We start from the raw sequence: 21,719 nt of genomic DNA, 5'->3' as shown, positions 1-21,719 counted from the left end.
GAGGTAGAGGGAGGGGGAGGGAGGGTGACGGAGGTCTGGAGGAGGAATGCACGTTCGTGTATCCCATCAGGACCAGGGGTCCCAGCTTGTTGTCACTTAGGGATGGTCTGGCCGCTCATGGCTCCCTGAAGAGAGTCTGGTCTGACAGACTGTTTAAGAAACCACAGGGGACCAGTGAACATTCTTGAAATGTCAACATTGCATGTGCTCAGTATTCAAGGACAGCTTCTTTCAAGGGACATTGGAAAGATATGTGGTATTTTGTAATTCTGCATCCTCATAACTACTGGCATGTTAGACTGACTTGGTACATTAGTTAAAACTAATGTTATACTATACTGTATACAATATGTTCCACAGTCACCACAAGCACCACAGGCAATGTGGAAAATATAGGCAAGGAATGCCAGGCATGGAGAAGGTTTATTGCCCACCCTGTGAGCAAGCCCGTGGACTTATTGTGAGTCAGTTAGTGACTATACCCCACAAGAAATATTGCCTTACTTGGTAATACTATCCTTGAAGTTTTTTCAAGTCAAAGTCTTTATTGACAGTGACTACCTTTTATGTATTTATTTATTTATGTATTTATTTGTCAGATTTTTATCCTGTTTTCACCCAGTTTTGTAGCCAATTGACCCTGACATACTGTAGTGTCCAATTTCCCCCTACTAACTGTTGAGGATTCGTCGTGCAACCCTGTCGGTCGGCGATGCGAAGGAGAGAGACGACGCCTGACTCTTAGCTCGCGACCCCAATTCTGACACCAGAGGGTCGCTGTAGTGCGACGAACTCTTGAGCCAAGATTAAACTAGCCACCCTCCGGGAGTGGGGCCCAATCTGCCATCAGGGTGAACCTCGGTTCCCAGCAGGCAGCTGCACCGAAGAACACATCAGACCAATACACCACAGACCCCCCACACAGACTACCTTGAGTATCAGTCTTTTAAGGACAAAAATATTTTTGACATTTTATAGCTGAAAGACAATTTTGTTACTTTCTCCACAGAAGAAGACATTTACGTCTGTGAACATTATAGCCTACACAAGGCAATACTGTTGTGGATAGATACAAAGTCAAGTTGAAAGCTAACTTGTTGCGGAGATCCTATGATCAAATATTGTCAGTTATTAAGTTGTTACGTCACTTACATTGGAAAGTCATTCAGAACAGAGACCTTTTATTTGATTGAGTAGGGCAGAATCCTACATGAGAACAAGGGCTCTGTTGACAGCAGCACTAGTCTATGAGCACACCAAGATCAAGTGGGACTATTGTGTAATGTTGCTGTTCTAAAGGCAGTCTAAACTCAGGTCATACAAAGCTAATTTATAGTCATTTTCAACCTGATTCTGAGATGTGATCCTCTTCCTATACAAATACTGAGCTGTATCATGATTCAAGGTTCAAGGCTTAAGTTTAATGAGGAACTATTTGCATCAAGTTTACACGGGATTAATTGCTTTATCATGATGCATATCACATTATTTGGAAAGCTTGTAATGACACGCTGTATTTGGAATAACAATTAAAATGGGATATGATTTTATTTTACACAGAAAAGATACTTTTCAGATTCGTTTTTCAAAGAAATTATGTTAACGATATCATTCAAAACACCATGCAGTCTGGGTCAGTGGAGCTCAAAAGAACTCCTCAACATTTTCTAGGAATGTAGTTTGTTCTCTACGAATGCTGGACGATCACAGACACAGAGGGGGACTGACAGCAAACCACATGTTAGCATAGGTAAACACTTTAAGTACACACACATGTACAGACATACAAAATTGCACACATTATCGAGTATGACAGCCTTAGCTCCTAGGTCACCTGAGGTGCCATGACACTTGGTGAGCACACATTCATCCACAGGGGACCTGTCAAGCACTTCAAAGACACATTTCCACAACCAAAAACAAAACTTCACTGCCCTTTGGCATCACAGACATATTTATCACCTTACCTAATGGAAAAAGTGACAAGCCCTTAGTTTTAAAACATAAAAATGGGACCAACTCTGTTGCACAATGCCTGCTGTGTTAACGGTGCTTCCCACATGAGAGGCCTGGTGTTGTGTTCAGGTTTCACTGATTTATATATCTGCGGCGGACAGGCGGGTGTTGAGAGTGTTAGGCTGACGTTGGTCAGTGGAACCACAATCACGGTGGTAAAAGATAAATTCCTGTGTCGCACGCGAATGATAACTGCATTAAATTCAACAAACGCAGAGAAAGGAGAAAGCAGTGGCAAAGTAATAATGACCACATATGTTCCTTATTTAACAGCATCATTCATCATATGAAGGTTTGGTTGCTGCTGTACCGCAATCAGTTAGCAGCACCAGCGGCAGATCAAAGCTTTAATAATAGTATGAATTGAAATGATTTAATATCACTTGTACCTGATGTACGTGTTATAGACTCATCTGATGTACGTGTTATAGACTCATCTCTAAAGGTTAGAGCCCTTTCTGCAAGCTGCTGTTCACTTCATGGTCACGTTGGTTGGTCCAGTATCTCTATGCTTCTCTGTTTTCACACTCCTGCTGGGAGAGTGAGGCACACAGACTCCCCTCAGATCCCTGATCTCCTTGAGTTCCCCCCCTTCAGCACACACACACACACACACACACACACACACACACACACACACACACACACACACACACACACCTCCTTCCTCTTCTCTCACCACCATCAAATGCGTCCACTATGCTCCTGAGTCTCTCTGGCTGACTGGGTGGTGAGTGGGAGGCGGCGTGGGCGGCTGCAGGAGCCTGGCAGGCTTATAGAAACTAGTACGGAAGTGGGTCAACGTCTGCTGAGTTATATAACAAGCGTTACTGTAGTGTTAATCTGCCCAAATTAGCATGATTTAATTCTTCTTACAGTAGCCAGGTGTCCATCTACATTACTCTAACTGTACCAGTAGTGTACTGTAGCTCCCACATTCTCTAATCATTCATGATTTACTTATTATATCCACCTGATCCACATTCCACATCACATTATATCCACCTGATCCACATTCCACATCACCTTATTATATCCACCTTATCCACATTCCACATCACCTTATTATATCCACCTTATCCACATTTCACATCACCTTATTATATCCACCTGATCCACATTCCACATCACCTTATTATATCCACCTGATCCACATTCCATATCACCTTATTATATCCACCTGATCCACATTCCACATCACCTTATTATATCCACCTGATCCACATTCCACATCACCTACTGTAGAATCCCAGAATTGTGTAGAACATGTGTGCTGGCCTGATTGAAACATTACGCGGCTCTAAGTCTTCTGCAGAATGAGGGTTGTGCTACAGTCAGAGTTATTTAGCTAGTGATCCCACCTCTGTGTTTCTATAGAACACGGTGTTGCCTTTTAAATGTTTATCTCCCCGACCCCTGAACCCACTTCTCTCCTGCCGGACCTGAATTCAGCCTCATTAGACCTTCTTAGTGAGCTGAGGATGTAGCTGGCTAGGTAGCGTCATGTGCTCAAGTAATAACTTGGAGTTTCTATAGTTAAGTGTCTCTAGAACGAGGTTTAATCAGCATGTCGATCGTGTGGTTCTGTATGAAAAGGCTGTTCATTGTATTATGGGACTGGGCTGTGTGAGAGGTTACTGGATCAGGCCGGGCTCATCAGGCCCTCTGATTAACTACCCTCTGTCTACAACTACACACACACACACACGCACACACACACACACACACACACACACACACACACACACACACACACACACACACACACACACACACACACACACCCACCAACCAATGCACGGACACACGGTTGATTTATCTTGGTTCAGGTCAACAGTAGCTATGTCTTTAAGCGAATACTTGGCTATGCTAAAATTACCAACAATCAGTCTTGTGATTGCAATCAGCGTTTGCTCATCTTGTCTCAAAACTATCTCATTATCAAATACTGCATGTGCACAGGTATAGGCATGTGAATGGGCACACTCACACACACACACACACACACACACACACACACACACACACACACACACACACACACACACACACACACACACACATATGTTATGAACACAGCAGTATGGGTAAGTTGCCAAGAACAGTAACAAAATACTACATGGGGCTGTGTACAAATATCTGTATTATTAACTGAACTACCTCCCCTGTACACTGGGGCTTATATAAGTGAGATTGTCCTGTACTTACTGTAGCGCTCAAGTCATATGTTGCTTTTATATTGGCCAATATTCAGCCTTAGGGAAATGTTGCGGAGTGATAAACGGTGAGGGGACAGCGTGCTCAGTCAGACTGACATGCGGGTTTCTGGTGGCGTGTTGAGACCTGATGTTGGTGTCAGATCAAGGCCCCTCTAGGCTGCGCATGTTCAGGAGTGTTGAGACCTGATGTTGGTGTCAGATCAAGGCCCCTCTAGGCTGTGGATGTTCAGGAGTGTTGAGACCTGATGTTGGTGTCAGATCAAGGCCCCTCTAGGCTGCGGATGTTCAGGAGTGTTGAGACCTGATGTTGGTGTCAGCAGATCAAGGCCACTCTAGGCTGTGGATGTTCAGGAGTGTTGAGACCTGATGTTGGTGTCAGATCAAGGCCCCTCTAGGTTGCGGATGTTCAGGAGTGTTGAGACCTGGTGTTGGTGTCAGATCAAGGCCACTCTAGGCTGTGGATGTTGAGGAGTGTTGAGACCTGATGTTGGTGTCAGATCAAGGCCACTCTAGGCTGTGGATGTTGAGGAGTGGCAGAGGGAAGAAACCGTGATGCTACGGCTCTACTGACATCCCTGAAGCGCTCTCTAGACATGCGCACACACACACACACACTGACACACATACCCACACACACACACACACAAAACACTCACTCGCTGACACACACACTCGCACGCATGCATGCACGCACACACACATACACACACACACAAAACACTCACTCGCTGACACACAATCACACACACACACACAAAACACACACTCTCTGACACACGCACGCACACACACACACACACACACACACACACACACACACACACACACACACACACACACACACACACTTAACCAGAAGCCAGACACACACCGCACATTCTTTTTCAAAATTTCCTTCAACCTTTTAATAATTACCAGATGGTTGAGGGATATTTATCACTGGACAGGGAGGCAGCGAATGAAGCATTTCTCTACTGACATTTTTTGTTTTTACTAACCCATGCAAGATTTAGCTGACATCATGCAGTTGCACTAACACCCTCCTCTCTTTGGTAAAAGGAAACACTGTAGTAGGCCTACTGTACATTTCACAATATCTTTTCAATACAAGTTGTAATGACAAGTAGCCCCTATTTCAGAAACCCTTATGGTGCATTCGTTTGTGGTCGGAGGTGGCAAGTCGCAAGTGGCAAAATACCTACCTCCGACCTGTGTGCATTCGAGCTATATACCATTATATCACAGTTACCTAGTTATATCTTGTGCATTCGAGCAACTGGGGGCTGAGAAACATATCCGAATTTGCGACAAGGAAGTGGGAGTTCATGCAGTGTTTTATTTAATCATTCCTAGTAGCAAGTCGCAATTTGCCACCTCCCAGTTATAAACGAACGCACCATTACAACATTCATGCAAAATATGAAACAAAGAAAATCCTGAAAATAGACTTTCTCCATTTGAGAGAACATTATTGCTTTCTTTAGTAGATAAATATATAATAACAATAATAATAATAATAATAATAAAAACGTATAATAATGCTGAGTAATCACAGTTATCAAGAATATGAATAGAGTAACAGAAGGCTAGTGACACACACACACACACACACACACACACACACACACAGGGAAGCACAGCTGGAACTGAGCATGGCTCCAACACAGCCTTGGCCAGCAAACATATTAAGGATGCCAGCGACGAATCCCTGTCACCACCTTGCCAGTTGGCCTGATGATGGTGTGTATAATGAATTAGGGTCTGCTATGAGGTCATGTAATAAACTAGAAACGTTCAGCTCAGGAGAATTTGTGTTGCAAGCACAAATCATGACATGCAGGTTTCCCTAGAACAGGAGCACTGAACACAGTAGACTAACCCTGACCCTGGAGATAAACTAGAACACAGTAGACTAACCCTGACCCTGGAGATACACTAGAACACAGTAGACTAACCCTGACCCTGGAGATACACTAGAACACAGTAGACTAACCCTGGAGATACACTAGAACACAGTAGACTTCCCCTAACCCTGGAGAAAACACTAGAACACAGTAGACTAACCCTGGAGATAAACTAGAACACAGTAGACTAACCCTGGAGATACACTAGAACACAGTAGACTTCCCCTAACCCTGGAGATACACTGGAACACAGTAGACTAACCCTGGAGATACACTAGAACACAGTAGACTAACCCTGGAGATACACTAGAACACAGTAGACTAACCCTGGAGATACACTAGAACACAGTAGACTAACCCTGGAGATACACTAGAACACAGTAGACTAACCCTGGAGATACACTGGAACACAGTAGACTAACCCTGGAGATACACTAGAACACAGTAGACTAACCCTGACCCTGGAGATACACTAGAACACAGTAGACTAACCCTGACCCTGGAGATACACTAGAACACAGTAGACTAACCCTGGAGATACACTAGAACACAGTAGACTAACCCTGACCCTGGAGATACACTAGAACACAGTAGACTAACCCTGACCCTGGAGATACACTAGAACACAGTAGACTAACCCTGGAGATACACTAGAACACAGTAGACTAACCCTGGAGATACACTAGAACACAGTAGACTAACCCTAACCTTGGAGATACACTAGAACACAGTAGACTAACCCTGGAGATACACTAGAACACAGTAGACTAACCCTAACCTTGGAGATACACTAGAACACAGTAGACTAACCCTGGAGATGCACTAGAACACAGTAGACTAACCCTGGAGATACACTAGAACACAGTAGACTAACCCAGGAGATACACTGGAACACAGTAGACTTCCCCTAACCCTGGAGATACACTAGAACACAGTAGACTTCCCCTAACCCTGGAGATACACTAGAACACAGTAGACTTCCCCTAACCCTGTATATACACTAGAACACAGTAGACTAACCCTGGAGATACACTAGAACACAGTAGACTTCCCCTGACCCTGGAGATACACTAGAACGCAGTAGACTTCCCCTAACCCTGTATATACACTAGAACACAGTAGACTAACCCTGGAGATACACTAGAACACAGTAGACTTCCCCTGACCCTGGAGATACACTAGAACGCAGTAGAGTAACATTAACCCTGGAGATACACTAGAACACAGTAGACTTCCCCTGACCCTGGAGATACACTAGAACACAATAGACTAACCCTGGAGATACACTAGAACGCAGTAGACTAACCCTGGAGATACACTAGAACACAGTAGACTAACCCTGGAGATACACTAGAACGCAGTAGACTAACATTAACCCTGGAGATACACTAGAACACAGTAGACTTCCCTTAACCCTGGAGATACACTAGAACACAGTAGACTAACCCTGGAGATACACTAGAACACAGTAGACTTCCCCTAACCCTGGAGATACACTAGAACACAGTAGACTAACCCTGGAGAAGGTAGAGACTAACTGATACAGTCTACCCTCAGTATAGACCCAGTACCCCCAGGTAGACTAACTGATACAGACTACCATCAGTATAGACCCAGAACCCCCAGGTAGACTAACTGATACAGACTACCCTCAGTATAGACCCAGTACCCCCAGGTAGACTAACTGATACAGACTACCCTCAGTATAGACCCAGTACCCCCAGGTAGACTAACTGATACAGACTACCCTCAGTATAGACCCAGTACCCCCAGGTAGACTAACTGATACAGACTACCCTCAGTATAGACCCAGTACCCCCGGGTAGAGACTAACTGATACAGACTACCGTCAGTATAGACCCAGTACCCCCGGGTAGAGACTAACTGATACAGACTACCCTCAGTATAGACCCAGTACCCCCGGGTAGAGACTAACTGATACAGACTACCCTCAGTATAGACCCAGTACCCCCAGGTAGACTAACTGATACAGACTACCCTCAGTATAGACCCAGTACCCCCAGGTAGACTAACTGATACAGACTACCCTGCAGGTGGTACAGTATACTCTGTGTAGTAAGAACTTTCTCTCTATAATTTAAGGGGCCAGGGAGTACTGTGGAAGTTAAAGAAATGTTAAGTGCTTATGCTTGCTTCATTAAAGATTACATACACTGTAGGGTATTCTTGATTTTAAATAAAGTTATATTGCTTTTGCCTATATCAGTCAGGGGTGAGTGGTGCCTCTGCCCCAGCTACGGTCCCTCTCTCCTGCCCTTGACCAGGGTGCTGTGGCCTGGATGGACTCCTTCTTTCTGTTTTATGTTCTGAAGGAACCAAAACAAGACAAGCTCATCTCACGATTGAGCACTTCTGTTTTGTCTATTAGTATACAAACAGGACATGTCTCTAACTGGGACTGCCCTGGTCAAAGAGAAACTTTGCTATCTTTGCAATGTATTAATTTATTTGACTGTTCCCCTGTTTGCATTTTAGAATAAAAATTACCTCAAGAGTAGCAGAGAAATAAAAAATACATAGAAAGTGATCCATGTAGGAAGTATTATGGGATGGAGTAGGCCTCTTACCACTTCTGACCCCCGGCAACGTGCTGCTGGACAGTGTATCCAAACTGGGCCTGTTTGGACCCCTTGATGATTCTGTGGTTCTTGGTGTCAATGTTGAAACAGTCATGGAGCCCTGGAAACAGACACACAAAGATAAACACACGCCATCAAGTTACAGACACTCATGTGATAGATACAAGAATTTCAGCAGAAACAGGACGTGTGGTTTTAACATATCATCCAGCTGTATAGAGTCAGCATCTCAGCTGGGATTCCCTGGATGGCAGCCATTTTCCCTGGATGGCAGCCATTTTGATGCTAGCTTTGTAACTCTAGCTAGTAATAAACAGGAGTTACACTAGCAATAATGCAAGGGATAGTTTTCCTGAATCCATATACTGTACAGAAGAAACCTTCTGCCGATATGTTTTCCTCAAGAAAAACGGAATCTCTGGAATACAGCTTGGCCATGACATCTGGCCGTCTAGCGCTTCTAAGAGCAACAAACACAACCACGGAGGTCTTGTGACGACACTTCAGGATGACGACCATCTGCATTCCCTTCATCCCGTGAAGATCCTATATTCTCACTCCTCTCTCCCTGATCTCTGGCTCCACTATAAACACCATCTTATCCTGGAGGCTAGAGGCTAGAGTTCATCTAGAGCTAGCCCCATATGGCGTGTGTATAAACACTTGAGCTGTCAGTTACCAAGATTGATTGATTGAATGTCTGTTCTAGGGTTGAGGGGAGAGGGGGGCTGTGCAGCCTCTTTTAGCAATGACAAACACGGTAGGTTCTTAACACTGCCCTTAAAACTATGGATGGAGAGTTGAGCAACTTGAGTTCATAGCGGTAGAGTTTGTGTGAGGATAAGAGATGGCGTGTTGAGAGTTCATAAGGGTTGAGTCCATGTGAGGACAGGTTTAGGCTAGGTTGATGGCTCGCTATATTTCTGCATTGATGACAGTAGACGTGTAGTTTAGTGTATATCACTGTCGTATAAACAGGAATGTGTTTGTGGATTGGTCATGAAGTGGGATTTGTTTAGGCTGCACATACTAGATGTAGAGATTGTGCAGCACCGAGAGCTGGTCATCTACACAAGCATTGCAGACTATGGTCTTAACTGCATAGCATTGAAGGCTGACCTTGTGGCACCCAACAGTATAGCAGTTGAACCTCTTCACATTGTATAGTATGGGGGCGGCTGTAGCTCAGTTGGTAGAGCGGGTCGTTCAATGATCGAAGGGTCAGTGGTTCGAATCCCAGCTCCGACTCCACATGTCGAAGTGTCCTTGAGCAAGACGCCTAACCCCAAATTGCTCCCAATGAACAGGTTAGCGCCTTGCATGGCAGCTACCGCCATTGTGAATGAGAGGCCATTGTAAAGCGCTTTGAGTGCCGCTAAGGTGGAAAAGCGCTATATAAGTGCAGTCCATTTACCATTTACCATTTCTAGTAGAGAACTGGCCTTGTACGTCTCACACTGAGCAGGGAGTTCTACTCCGATGAAAAAGTCAAATTGAAATCCCCATTCCTATTGTCACAATCTGTAAAACTACCACAGGTGTTGAGTTGAGCAACATCAATAATCACAACCCAGGCGCCTTCCAAGCTGTTTGTTTCTGATAGAATTGTAGAAAAGCACTGTTATCCTGATTAGAGCATGTGGAAACCATGCTTCCTGGACAAGCCTGCTACTCCATCATGTCAGGAGAGAAAATCAAAGGCGTCAAACACAACTATGGGAAGTGATCAAAGAGAGAACAGATTTTCATTGGGTGTCGTTTTATGCTTCTCACATCCTCTGGACAATTTGGCCATATGGGCAAAAAGACCTCAGTTGCCTTCTGTTTTCGTTTAAAATGCTTATCAGAGAACGCCTTTTTCTTGCTGTCACCAAGTTAACTGAAATGGTTTATTAATGATAACAACATCATGAGGGTTTTCATTTCCACCACAGGAAGAGTTTGGTGAGAGGATGGAGGAGATGAGATCTTCCTCTTGGCAGACGAGTGCAGGGAGAACTTAATCCCCATCTGTCTGACTTCCTCTCAATCCATCTATCGGCTCCTAAATCTCCAACAGTGTACAGTATAATTTCACTCTCTCCAAGTCTCTCAAGGCTTTGTCTAAGGATACACTTAATGCATGTCTGTGTTAGCTACTGTAAGGTCAGTGTTCATGTTTGGATTTTCATTTCAGCTGATGTCTGCAAGTAAGGAAACATATTCCATTACAATTGACTTATGGCCAATGTATACAGTGGACTTGTGTGACAGCGTAAAGAAAGATGTGGAGAAAGAGAGCGAGACAGCTTTAAAAGTCATCATGCCTAATGAGATACAGAGAGATACATTTTCAGTGAAAAGGTAATACTGCTCAAAAGAATCTGTTTCACAATCGGAGCCCTTCATGTGTGCAGTAGAGATGTATTTCATAGATCACACACACATGTGAGCCCCGGTCTCTTCTGATTGGTTCACATCCACCATGCAGGCTCTAGTGCAGGCTAGCTATGATCCCTCAACTGCCTCTGCAGGGTCTAGTGTAGGGTAGCTATGATCCCTCAACTGCCCCTGCAGGGTCTAGTGCAGGCTGGCTATGATCCCTCAACTGCCCCTGCAGGCTAGGCATGATCCCTCACCTGCCCCTGCTGGCTAGCTATGATCCATCAACTGCCCCTGCAGAGTTCTGTGCCCAGCTGTATCCAGGTCAAGTCATGTCAGTCTACTCATTAGATTATTAGTAACAAATTTAAAGAATGTTCAACATTGAAACGCAGACATAACAATTTATGTTTATCAAAACATTTGGCATGTGGGGTGAAGATGGGGTCAGATTGATCCTGCACCTCCCATGATGATTTTCACCAGAGGGGCAAAAGCCTCCGCATTCCTGTAACAGTGAGTAAGACTGAGCTTCTACATTTTAAAGGAGCATACAGTACGTGCTCTGTCTAACATTGCCATATTGTGATGTGTTGAGCCCAATACAGTTGTTTGCTTGGGGTAAGGGGGAAATGCTCAGTTTTTATTCAGTTATGGTTTCAGAAGGGGGTTGATGGGTTCAAAGTAGTTTCTTTTAGAAGCAACAGCAGTGCATTCCTTGGCGAGCGATATCCTGGTTTGTTATGAGGTAGTGTGTTTAGTAAGTATTAACACGACTGATAGTATGGGTTGTGAAACTGATGTTTTTTGCGGTTAACTGTTAGTAGTTTATTTTTTATTTTTTATTCATAAAAAAGCATACTTAGTATGATTTTCCTAAAAAATAAAGTATATAGAGTAATACAAAAATAATCCCTCTAAATGATCACTTAGGCCTCACTACAATGTGTGATGGTGTGTTTATCTGCAGAGGCCCCTCCGTCTGGCTGTATTTTGATGTTCATTCTTCGGGACGTCTCTGGGCGTCAACCTTTGGGCTGTGGGGGTGGAGGTGGGGGGGGGGGGGTTGGGGGAAGGTGGGGGGGAGTTGGGGGGAGTTGGGGGAAGGTGGGGTGGGGAGTTGGGGGGAGGTGGGGTGGGGAGTTGGGGGGAGGTGGGGTGGGAAGTTGGGGGAAGGTGGGGTGAGGAGTTGGGGGGAGGTGGGGTGGGGAGGTGGGGGAAGGTGGGGTGGAGCTGGGGGGAGGTGGGGAGTTGGGGGGAGGTGGGGTGGAGTTGGGGGGAGGTGGGGGGGAGTTGGAGGGAGTTGGGGGGAGGTGGGGTGGAGCTGGGGGGAGGTGGGGAGGTGGGGTGGGGAGTTGGGGGGAGGTGGGGTGGGGAGGTGGGGTGGAGTTGGGGGGAGGTGGGGGGGAGTTGGAGGGAGTTGGGGGGAGGTGGGGTGGAGCTGGGGGGAGGTGGGGTGGGGAGTTGGGGGAAGGTGGGGTGGGGAGGTGGGGTGGAGTTGGGGGGAGGTGGGGTGGGGAGTTGGGGGGAGGTGGGGTGGGGAGGTGGGGTGGAGCTGGGGGGAGGTGGGGAGGTGGGGTGGGGAGTTGGGGGGAGGTGGGGTGGGGAGGTGGGGTGGAGCTGGGGGGAGGTGGGGTGGGGAGTTGGGGGGAGGTGGGGTGGGGAGTTGAGGGGAGGTGGGGTGGAGTTGGGGGGAGGTGGGGGGGAGTTGTGGGGGAGTTGTGGGGAGGTGGGGTGGGGTGGGGTGGGGAGGTGGGGTGGGGTGGGGTGGGGAGTTGGGGGGAGGTGGGGTGGGGAGTTGAGGGGAGGTGGGGAGGAGTTGTGGGGGAGTTGTGGGGAGGTGGGGGGGAGTTGTGGGGAGGTGTGGGGGAGTTGTGGGGGAGTTGTGGGGAGGTGGGGGGGAGTTGTGGGGAGGTGGGGTGGGGAGTTGGGAGGAGGTGGGGGGGAGTTGTGGGGAGGTGGGGGGGAGTTGTGGGGGAGTTGTGGGGAGGTGGGGTGGGGGTACCCCTCAACCAACAACGCGGGTGGTTGAGCCCTCAATACACAAGTAGCCATATCCGTGGAGAGTGCACTCCAACTGAATCAAAGTGAGAAGCTAAGATAATGGCGGAGGCAGAACCTAAAATACCAAAATATAGCGAGGCAAAACGCCAAGCTGACAACGCTTGTTCCAAAACGAGATTGAATCTGGGGTTGGGGAGGATGGATGAGAGGATGGGGATGAAGAGTGATGCAGAGTTGGCTTGTTTTCCATTAGACAGGTAAGCCTTATGTATACTGTAGCTAAGTTGCCACCCTGAATGACATAGTCATTAACTATTTGTTCATTAGTCCATGAAAACCTCTATTCATGACAGCCGTCTACATATGGTGTGCCATTTATCTAAATATTGACACTCCCCACATTGTTCATTTCCTGTTGCATGAATGGTTTGCATGTTCTGCTTGTCTTTGATCTCTTCCCCAAATATCCTAAGGATTCTTGTTTATGTAAAACCCATAAAAGGTAGGCCTTAAATAGATTATCAGACACAGGTTTGCACGAAAAATAAGTCAAGTAAATTTATTAAGCTGTAATAGAGCAGTTCAAGTACAATGCTGAATAGTTATCTTTTAGAAGGGTGGGGGGTGGGGGGATTCCTGAAATCTTTCCCATATGTGTTTTCATCATTTTTCCGACCAGCCGGCCTGAGCACACATAAACACAAATGACTCTGCTAGCTGGTGCTTTGATGACTTTGACGCTCGTTATAGAAAGCAAACTGCCTCAGATACCATCACTGAACAGCTCTGCTGTACTCTGACCAAGAAAAAGAGGGTGAGTGCAGAGAGAGAGAGAGGGAAAAGCACGAGAGTGGAGAAGATCCAGTTTCCATTTCAAACCCCTAACGTGGCAGAGCAATTTAATATTCCCAGTAATATCAGCAGCTCCTAAAGCTAGGCCGGAGTCTTGCTGGGTTTCCTGTGTACCGCTTCTCCTGCCCAGATAAATAAACCTCAGGCCGGCGGCGGCCGCCGCTCTGTGACTCACACCGGCCCACCGCTGCTCTTGGCCGGGAACCAGGCTGCAGGAGCTCCACCGCCGGCTCGCTGACGGAGAGCAGCCCAGAGACGCACCGCACCGGCCAGGGGGGAGCTCTGGGCAGGGGTGGAACCTCACAGAGGACATACCGCACCGGTGAGGGGGGAGCTCTGGGCAGGGGTGGATCCTCACAGAGGACATACTGGAGCTCAATGTCAATCAGAAGAGTTACAGGCTGGGCTTAAAGCATAACGCAAGCGAAGGCCGTTTTCTCCCTCGGTGTGTTTTCAGACTGTCGTACAGTAAGTGATTACAGAATACAGTGGACAGCAATGCATTTGTCATGTGTGGGAAATGTTTTCATCTAAGCATTATTGTTTGCTCAAACTTTGTTGTGATTCATCATAATGTTTTTCTCCGATCTTAAATCTCTCTCTCCAGGAAATTGTAATGTTGCCTCAAATGCACTACATCGTTTTTGGACCTTTCTCTGAACCACTCACTGTGCAACAGAATGTGAATCTCCACACATTGACATGTTATGGTCTCACACATCAGAGTGTAGGAGCCATGTGGCCATAAAGGCATCTCTCAACCGCCTCTTTGAAACCAAAACCAAACTTAACGGGGGTATGCCTCTGAAGTGGTGGGCCAATCCACATTCCAGGGCTAGTATGAAACAGCAGAGGAACTGGACAGTATGTTGTGAAGGCATGCACATTATGCAGTAGCCTTTACTAAAGAGTTTTGCACCTTGACTGGAGAAGTTTGCACCTTGACTGAAAATATGCAACTCAGCATCTTTTGCAGGCTGCTGGGTATTTCTAAATCATCTGTCTGTCCTTCACGGACAACCAAAAGCTCTCCCAGGGATTTTCATGAATCCGGCACCCTGCACTCTATTTGAAGCAGTGCCATACCATAGTTCATACCAGTCAGTCATCACACAGCTATACTGCATTAGTTAGGATCTGGCTGAATGTCTGTACAGTATGTGCTTGTTGTATCCCTTCTTTATACATGGTATTGAGTCTGTCAACTGCTATTTGAAAACAAGCAACAGAAAATATACACTAGAGACATACTGTACAGCACTACTATGAAACACAGTGGAAAAGAAATAATAGCAAAGAACGAAGCATGCACATGATATGGAGAGTTTTTGCTTTTTTGCTTTCATGAAGAGCGATAGCGATGCTTGATTGCCTTTCGTGTATCCTTTTCTGAAAGGTGCAGCCTATTAGCCTACTGCTTGATTGCTTTTTCTTTTTATGAAATCAAGGGGCCCGGGGGCAAAGTGGTTTCACAGACATGGAACGTTGTAAAAGGTTGTCCACCAGAGATGATATCTAGGACCTTCAAGGATCACAACCTGGGTGGACAACCTGGTCAACTTTTTGCAGGAAAGCTACAGGGAGGGTCCAAAGTTTCCCATTGACGCCTAGTTAAGGCAGACACTCTAATGGGCTTTTTTTTCTTCTTTGTGATGCTGATGATGGATTAAGGCCGAAACGCGTCCGTATGCTTGCACATTAAGACAGTGCGATCCACAACTCTCCTTTTTGATCTATGATCAGCTTGTGGTTGTGCAACATATGATGCTGACGCCCGGAGAAAACGTTGTGGTAGATGTCCTCAAAGATAGGGAAAGGGTAGAGCCAATGAGTAACCTCGACTCCCAACTGAAATCATACGTGCGGTAACCGCTACATTGACATAATTTCCTTTTTCACACCACTGCATTTACAGTATGCCTACAAAGTGAAAAAACAAGTTGATGATGACCCAAATGTGTTCGACCTCTGACAAGTTCCAGAAGTCCCTCTTGAAGTGGTTCCACATCTGAAAACAAACTTCATGGTGTGTAGAAACATGGTGTATAGAAACACTGGAGAAAGTTTCATGCTTTAGTCATAAAATGCACAATACCTTACATATGAGCTTATCTGCAGCTCCACTAAGGTGGTGGCCATCTTGAAAAATGGTCGCCATCTTGAAATTTCAAGTGGCTTCTTGTCAAGTGACCCATGCAGACAGCTCATCCCAATTTTTCATGCTTCATGCTATCACCACAGCACCACTATATATGGCCCCTGCAGTCAAAATAGACTGAAGCACCCACCATTTTGCCCACCACAACCGTAAAAGGTCCCTCCTGAAGTGGTTCTACGTCTGAAATAAATCCTTGGGGTGTATAGATCATATGCTGAAAGTTTCATGATTTAGTCATAAAATGCACAATACCTTCCATATATGAGCTTATCTGCAGCACTATAACCCCATAGACCTTAGGCTACTTTGGGTTGGTGTAGGCCTATGCCGTGTATGTGAGGAGGTAAAGGGTGGAGAAAAAACTCTGGTGACTGTACCATGTGAGTGATGCCCAGGCCTGAAAGCTTGACCCACACAGTGAGGTGGCTCTGTTAGGCTGTGGGGGTATTTTCCTGACATGGTTTGAGTCCACTTCTCCTCTTGCAGGGAAGGGTAACTGCAAGTCTATGCAAAGTTATTCTGGATGATCAACAACAGGTTGTTTGTTTTTTCATTGACAATATATGCTTGGAGGTGAATAAAATCAATAAATTAAATCTGTGTTGTCCCTCTTCGGCCAGATAGGTTATTAAATGTAACTGTTTTTGCTAGTTCTGCGTCCGTATGCTTAAGACAGTGCGATCCACAACTCTCCTTTCTGATCTATGATCAGCTTGTGGTTGTGCAACATGATGCTGACGCCTGGAGAAAACGTTTATGTTGAAAAGGAGTTTTCACACGTTGCGGTAGATGTCCTCAAAGATAGGGAAAGCGTAGAGCCTATGGCTGCGTTCCGAATCGCATACTACCCTACTATATAGTATGCCAAAACAGGATGTAGTATGTCCCAATACATAGTATGCTACATGCAGTATGGAAAAAATACCAGGATGTCCTACTACATCCGGTCCTATTTTGCAGTATGAAAGCCAGCAGGCTTTTCTGGCTATACTGACCCACAATCCTGTGCGCAACGGAAATGTGTGTCACATGTGTGAGTCGCGACAGCTGTAGACGAATGTCGCGTTATGGACAGCGACGGATGTGGGCAAATTTCAAGGCGCAATGTTATGACAAGGTAGTATGTCCCAATTGAATGCCTACTGCTTGCAAAGTACGTACTTTCTAAGGGCAGCTGTAGTAGGTACTGGTAGTAAGAAGTAGAAGTATGCTATTCTGAACGCAGCCTAAGAGTAACCTCGACTCCCAACTGAAATCATACGTGCGCTACATTGACATAACTTCCTTTTCCTGGTAGCAGATATTACGTCATCAGCGCACTCACAGTTCCTGAGAAGGGCTAACATTTCAAAAACTTTTATTTTGAAGTTTAATGTCACTTCCCATTCACCCTCTAACCCTCCCGCGCTTGATTGATTCCATTGACGTGTTCGATTTAATAAAAAGAAAGAAAAAGCAATCAAGCAGTAGGCTAATAGGCTGCACCTTTCAGAAAAGTATACACGAAAAACGACCAAAGGGAAAAGGCAATCAAGCATCGCTATCGCTCTTCATGAAAGCAAAAAAGAAAAAACGGTTACAGGATCAAACGGAATGAATTCAAGCAGTGAAGAGGAAAAGGTTACACAACAATATGAGAAAACATTCGAGCATCCTATTCTCTTGTCATGAAAGCAAAAAAAAAGGAAATAACGGTAAAAGGATAAAACAATCGAGCATCCTATTCTCTTGTCATGAAAGCAAAAAAGGAAACAACGGTAAAGGATAAAACGGATTATCACGTGTTCAGTTTACCCATATTTACCGTAAGAAGAGAAAGCGAAAAAGCAGTAAATTTGCTTTTCCTTTTTACTGAGTCAAGAGAAATAACGATTGGACGGAGAGTACACGGACCGTAGGGGGTTTCAATGCCGTGCTTTTAAATGTTGATCTGCATATTTTGTTCACATTTGTACAATGCTCCCTTTGTCTCTAATTGAAAGTGTCTGTTGTAAAAGTGTGGATCCTGACCCTCTGGCCCCCTACTCCACCGCTAGCATGAGACGCCAATAAAAGTCAATGAGCAGAACAAGTCTAATTTGGACCTCTGAACCTGGAGCTCTTAAAAGTTCTCTAGCCTCAGAAGTCAAGACGTTATGCCCAATGTGGACCAACAGGTATGACCACAAACAGTCGGTACATCTAATGTTCTCTGTACAAAACAGGGTTTCAATAATCTCCAACTATGCGACATCAATGCCCTTTGCATCTACAAAACCGCTGTAGATGCTCAATAGAATTCAGCCAGCACCATCAATGATCTGAAGGTCAGGGCTGTGATCTCATATTCAGCCCTTGTCTCCAACTCTTCCAACAGGCTGTATTTCATCCCAGACATCATCCCAGACTTCATCCCAGACAGTCATCTGAGTTTGAAGTCTATGACCCCAAGGTCAATCTTTCCTCTACAATGTTTCCTGTGTCCAACACTTGGTCCAGCAACAAATTCCAATATCAAGGCAAATATTTACAGAAGTCTTTTCCTGTGCTCCACCCTCAAGACCTGCGGTATCATCTGGGTTTATCTGTTATGCTGCACAAGTAATGAATTACCCATAAAAAGGTTAAACCAGAGAATCTTGTCCTATCAAAGTATTCCTAAGCAGCAGTGAATGAGTCCTGTTTGGCAGACCACAGGCAGACCACAGGCGGGAGTGAGGAGGTCTGCCTAAAGGGATTGTAAACCACTGCTGTCCTATCAATCAATCATTGACACTCACTGTCCCTTGCTGGATTATGTTACTGCACAATGTTTTCTGCAAAAACAGACGCTCGTATTTACTGTGTCAAGACCGCTGACCCCCAGGAGAAGCATAGACCAAGAATCAGTCATTAGAGGCATATGATGTTGAAGGTTTGTTTGTAATAAACCTTGAAAATAAATAGGTCAGAATTCACTTTCCAGACATGCAGCTTCCATGCTCAACAGGTAAGACTGTCCTGAGATGGCCGATGTAGTTAATACAAGCATAAGGCATCGCAACATCATTAGATAGGCTTTAAATCATTTATTGTCGCATTTGACTATGGTTAGAAAAATGAATGAATGAATGAATGAATAAATGAATAGGTTAGGTTGACGGGTGGTGGTAATAGGGGCTGGAAACAGCTACTGTCCTATCAATCACTGACAAATTCCCTGTCGCTTGCTGGATTATGTTACCACACAACATCATCTACAGAACGTCATCTGCTCTTCGTTCCACCGTAACACGTATTTACTGTGTAGAAAGAGGCATGTAAACGAATAAGGGCATTCAGTGTTTATTTGTATAAATTATTTGCATTCTATTTTATCCAAAACAACATGTGTAGAAACGTTAGAGATAGTTAATGCAAGCCCAAGTTATTCCAAAATCATTAGATAGGTTTTAACACATTATCACATTTTACTGCAGTTAGGAATATAAATTAGCTAGCTAGCTAGCCAGATAGATAGATATATAGATAGATAGATAAATAGATTGTTGTTGACTGTGCATTAAATGCAGGCTAACGAACTGTGTTGTGGGTACATTTGAAATCTAGCCCATTGTAAATTGTGTTCATAAACACAACGAAAGGGGGGAAAACAACGAGGCTTGTATGGGTATAATTATAGACCACCAAGTCTTTATGGTGTTGTTTACAACACGTATTTGTCTATAGACTAAAGGCCTACGGGTCAATTATCAAATGTCCCGCATGAGTGGAGACGTTTTCTGCAGTCTATTCGTTAAAGTTGCACTGAAATGAAAAAAGCATTCTGTCCCATTTCAGTTCACATAATTGGTCATAGTATTCACCTATTCAACGATGTATGCCCAAAAAAATAAAAAATTCTACTTTTGTTGTAATCTTATATCAAAGTATATAATTTCTTAGTTCCTGGAAATCGGTAGGTCACATGCAATGAGGACAACAGGTACCTTAGATTTTAGGCCAATAATCTCATGACATCCACCCGTCAATCAACGCTATCCTTCTATCGAATCTGTCTTAAGTTCTTAAAACCCGTTCACTTGTCAATGTTCCAATCAAATTCCTCTAAACATATGTCCCACCCTCATAGCTTGTTTGCGTCGGAAATACCTACGGGTAAACTAAAAACTACGGAAGTTACGGTAGATGATCTCAAACGTCCGTTTCAGTGCGACTTTAACCGTTTGCGCTTACTACCGCTTACTAGTACCTGTGGAATCAGACTATACACAAGCACATCTCTTTTCCAGGTGCCGAGTCAGAAGAGTAACTGAGGTGATGCAGGATGACTTGCCACACTTCTGCTAGCTCCCTTTTTTTTCATTTTTATTCTAACATTAAAATACGTTTTGTGCCCTCACAGGCTCTTCTTTTCTCTCACTACCAATCCCACACCAGGCTATCAGTCATGCATTCACTGCACTGAGAAACCACATCAACAATTGGGTGAAATGTTCTGCTGCCCCTTGAGGTTGAGAGTGGTGGTGCATTTACCCTGCACTTTTGGATGATAAACACCTGTAGATAAAGATGAGAAGACAGCAGGGTGTCTTCCATATAGTTACTCGTCAGGTTTTAAAGTTCAGTTCATAGCCGTGGCTTGTTCAAACTGCCAGTGCTCTCCTTACTCTACTTCGTCTGTCTTTCTTTCTTTCTCTATCTCTCTCCATCTCTCTCTCCATATACAGAACTGTGCCAGGTCAATGTATTGCTGCTATTGTAATTTCACTGGTAATTGACCCCAGCTCTGGCAGCATACCAACACTTCTCCAGACGCTGGAAACTGGGAGCATCTTGATTTTGGACAGATAGCATCACCTTTCATTTCAAAGTACATGCCTGCTTCCAATGAGAGACAGAGAAATCTATGCGAACCTGAGGAAAATATCCCTCAAATAAGCAGACTCAGCATCTCTTCCTGACATGGCATGGGGTTCCAATATGAGGCTAGATAGGACATTCTTCACAAGATAACAGAGAAGCCAGGTTCATGCTCTGCACCAGAGGACACAGACGTCATTCACAACAGTGCTTCTCCACAGTTTTTCCCTCACTTATGTCAACATCTTGGTTTACACAGAATAAAAATAGGACTGAACGAGGTTTTTCCTTTCAGCTATTTAAAAGTCCATTAAAGCTCTTCAAAAAGCTGTTTGACTGAATCACAAACTTTTCTGAATTTCGCAATGAGATCCATATTGGATAAAAGTAATTACTAACACTTATCTTGCAGTTATTGTGCTCATAAACATGCTCATACCGACACACACACACACACACACACACACACACACACACTCCCCAACTGACCTGGCAGCTGGCTGGCAATCCAGAGCAGCAGAAAGCAGTAGTACTCCATGTGTCAGGATGTGTGTGTGTGTGAGAGAGAGAGAGAGAGAGAGAGAGTGCGGGTCGGGTGGACTGAAGCAGAGAGACCCAGCAGTGTGCACTGTTAAAGATCCAGCTCTGATTGACTCCACTCTTAGACGCTCACTATATCTTGTAGGAGTAGGAGGGGACTGTGGCTCAGGAGAAAGGAGGTCCACATTGAGACAGCAGACGAGTGTCCTCGCACCCGGGCTGGACTTGGTACAACTCAGACACT

The 21,719-nt window shown here is 44.9% G+C and overlaps 1 protein-coding gene across 2 annotated transcripts in view; it reads right to left on the bottom strand.

The window, feature by feature from the left end:
- LOC311307710 (integrin alpha-11-like) overlaps positions 1-21,473 on the bottom strand; it is a gene marked incomplete at both ends in the record, with an annotated part of 62,317 nt that extends 40,844 nt beyond the window's left edge. Inside the window, 2 exons of one of the 2 annotated variants that reach the window (XM_084436569.1) lie at positions 8,728-8,839; positions 21,413-21,473. In XM_084436569.1, coding sequence (XP_084292695.1) covers positions 8,728-8,839; positions 21,413-21,473 — 173 coding nt within the window. The remainder of the gene's footprint in view (positions 1-8,727; positions 8,840-21,412) is intronic. The other variant, XM_084436570.1, reaches the window with a different exon arrangement.
- Positions 21,474-21,719: the final 246 nt, after the last annotated feature.

This window comes from Borostomias antarcticus (assembly GCF_949987555.1).
Source record: "Borostomias antarcticus genome assembly, chromosome: 4".
In the NCBI taxonomy this organism is placed as follows: Eukaryota; Metazoa; Chordata; class Actinopteri; order Stomiiformes; family Stomiidae; genus Borostomias; species Borostomias antarcticus.
The sequence above is the reverse complement of the archived record's forward strand: the minus strand, read 5'-3'. Positions and strand labels throughout refer to the sequence as shown.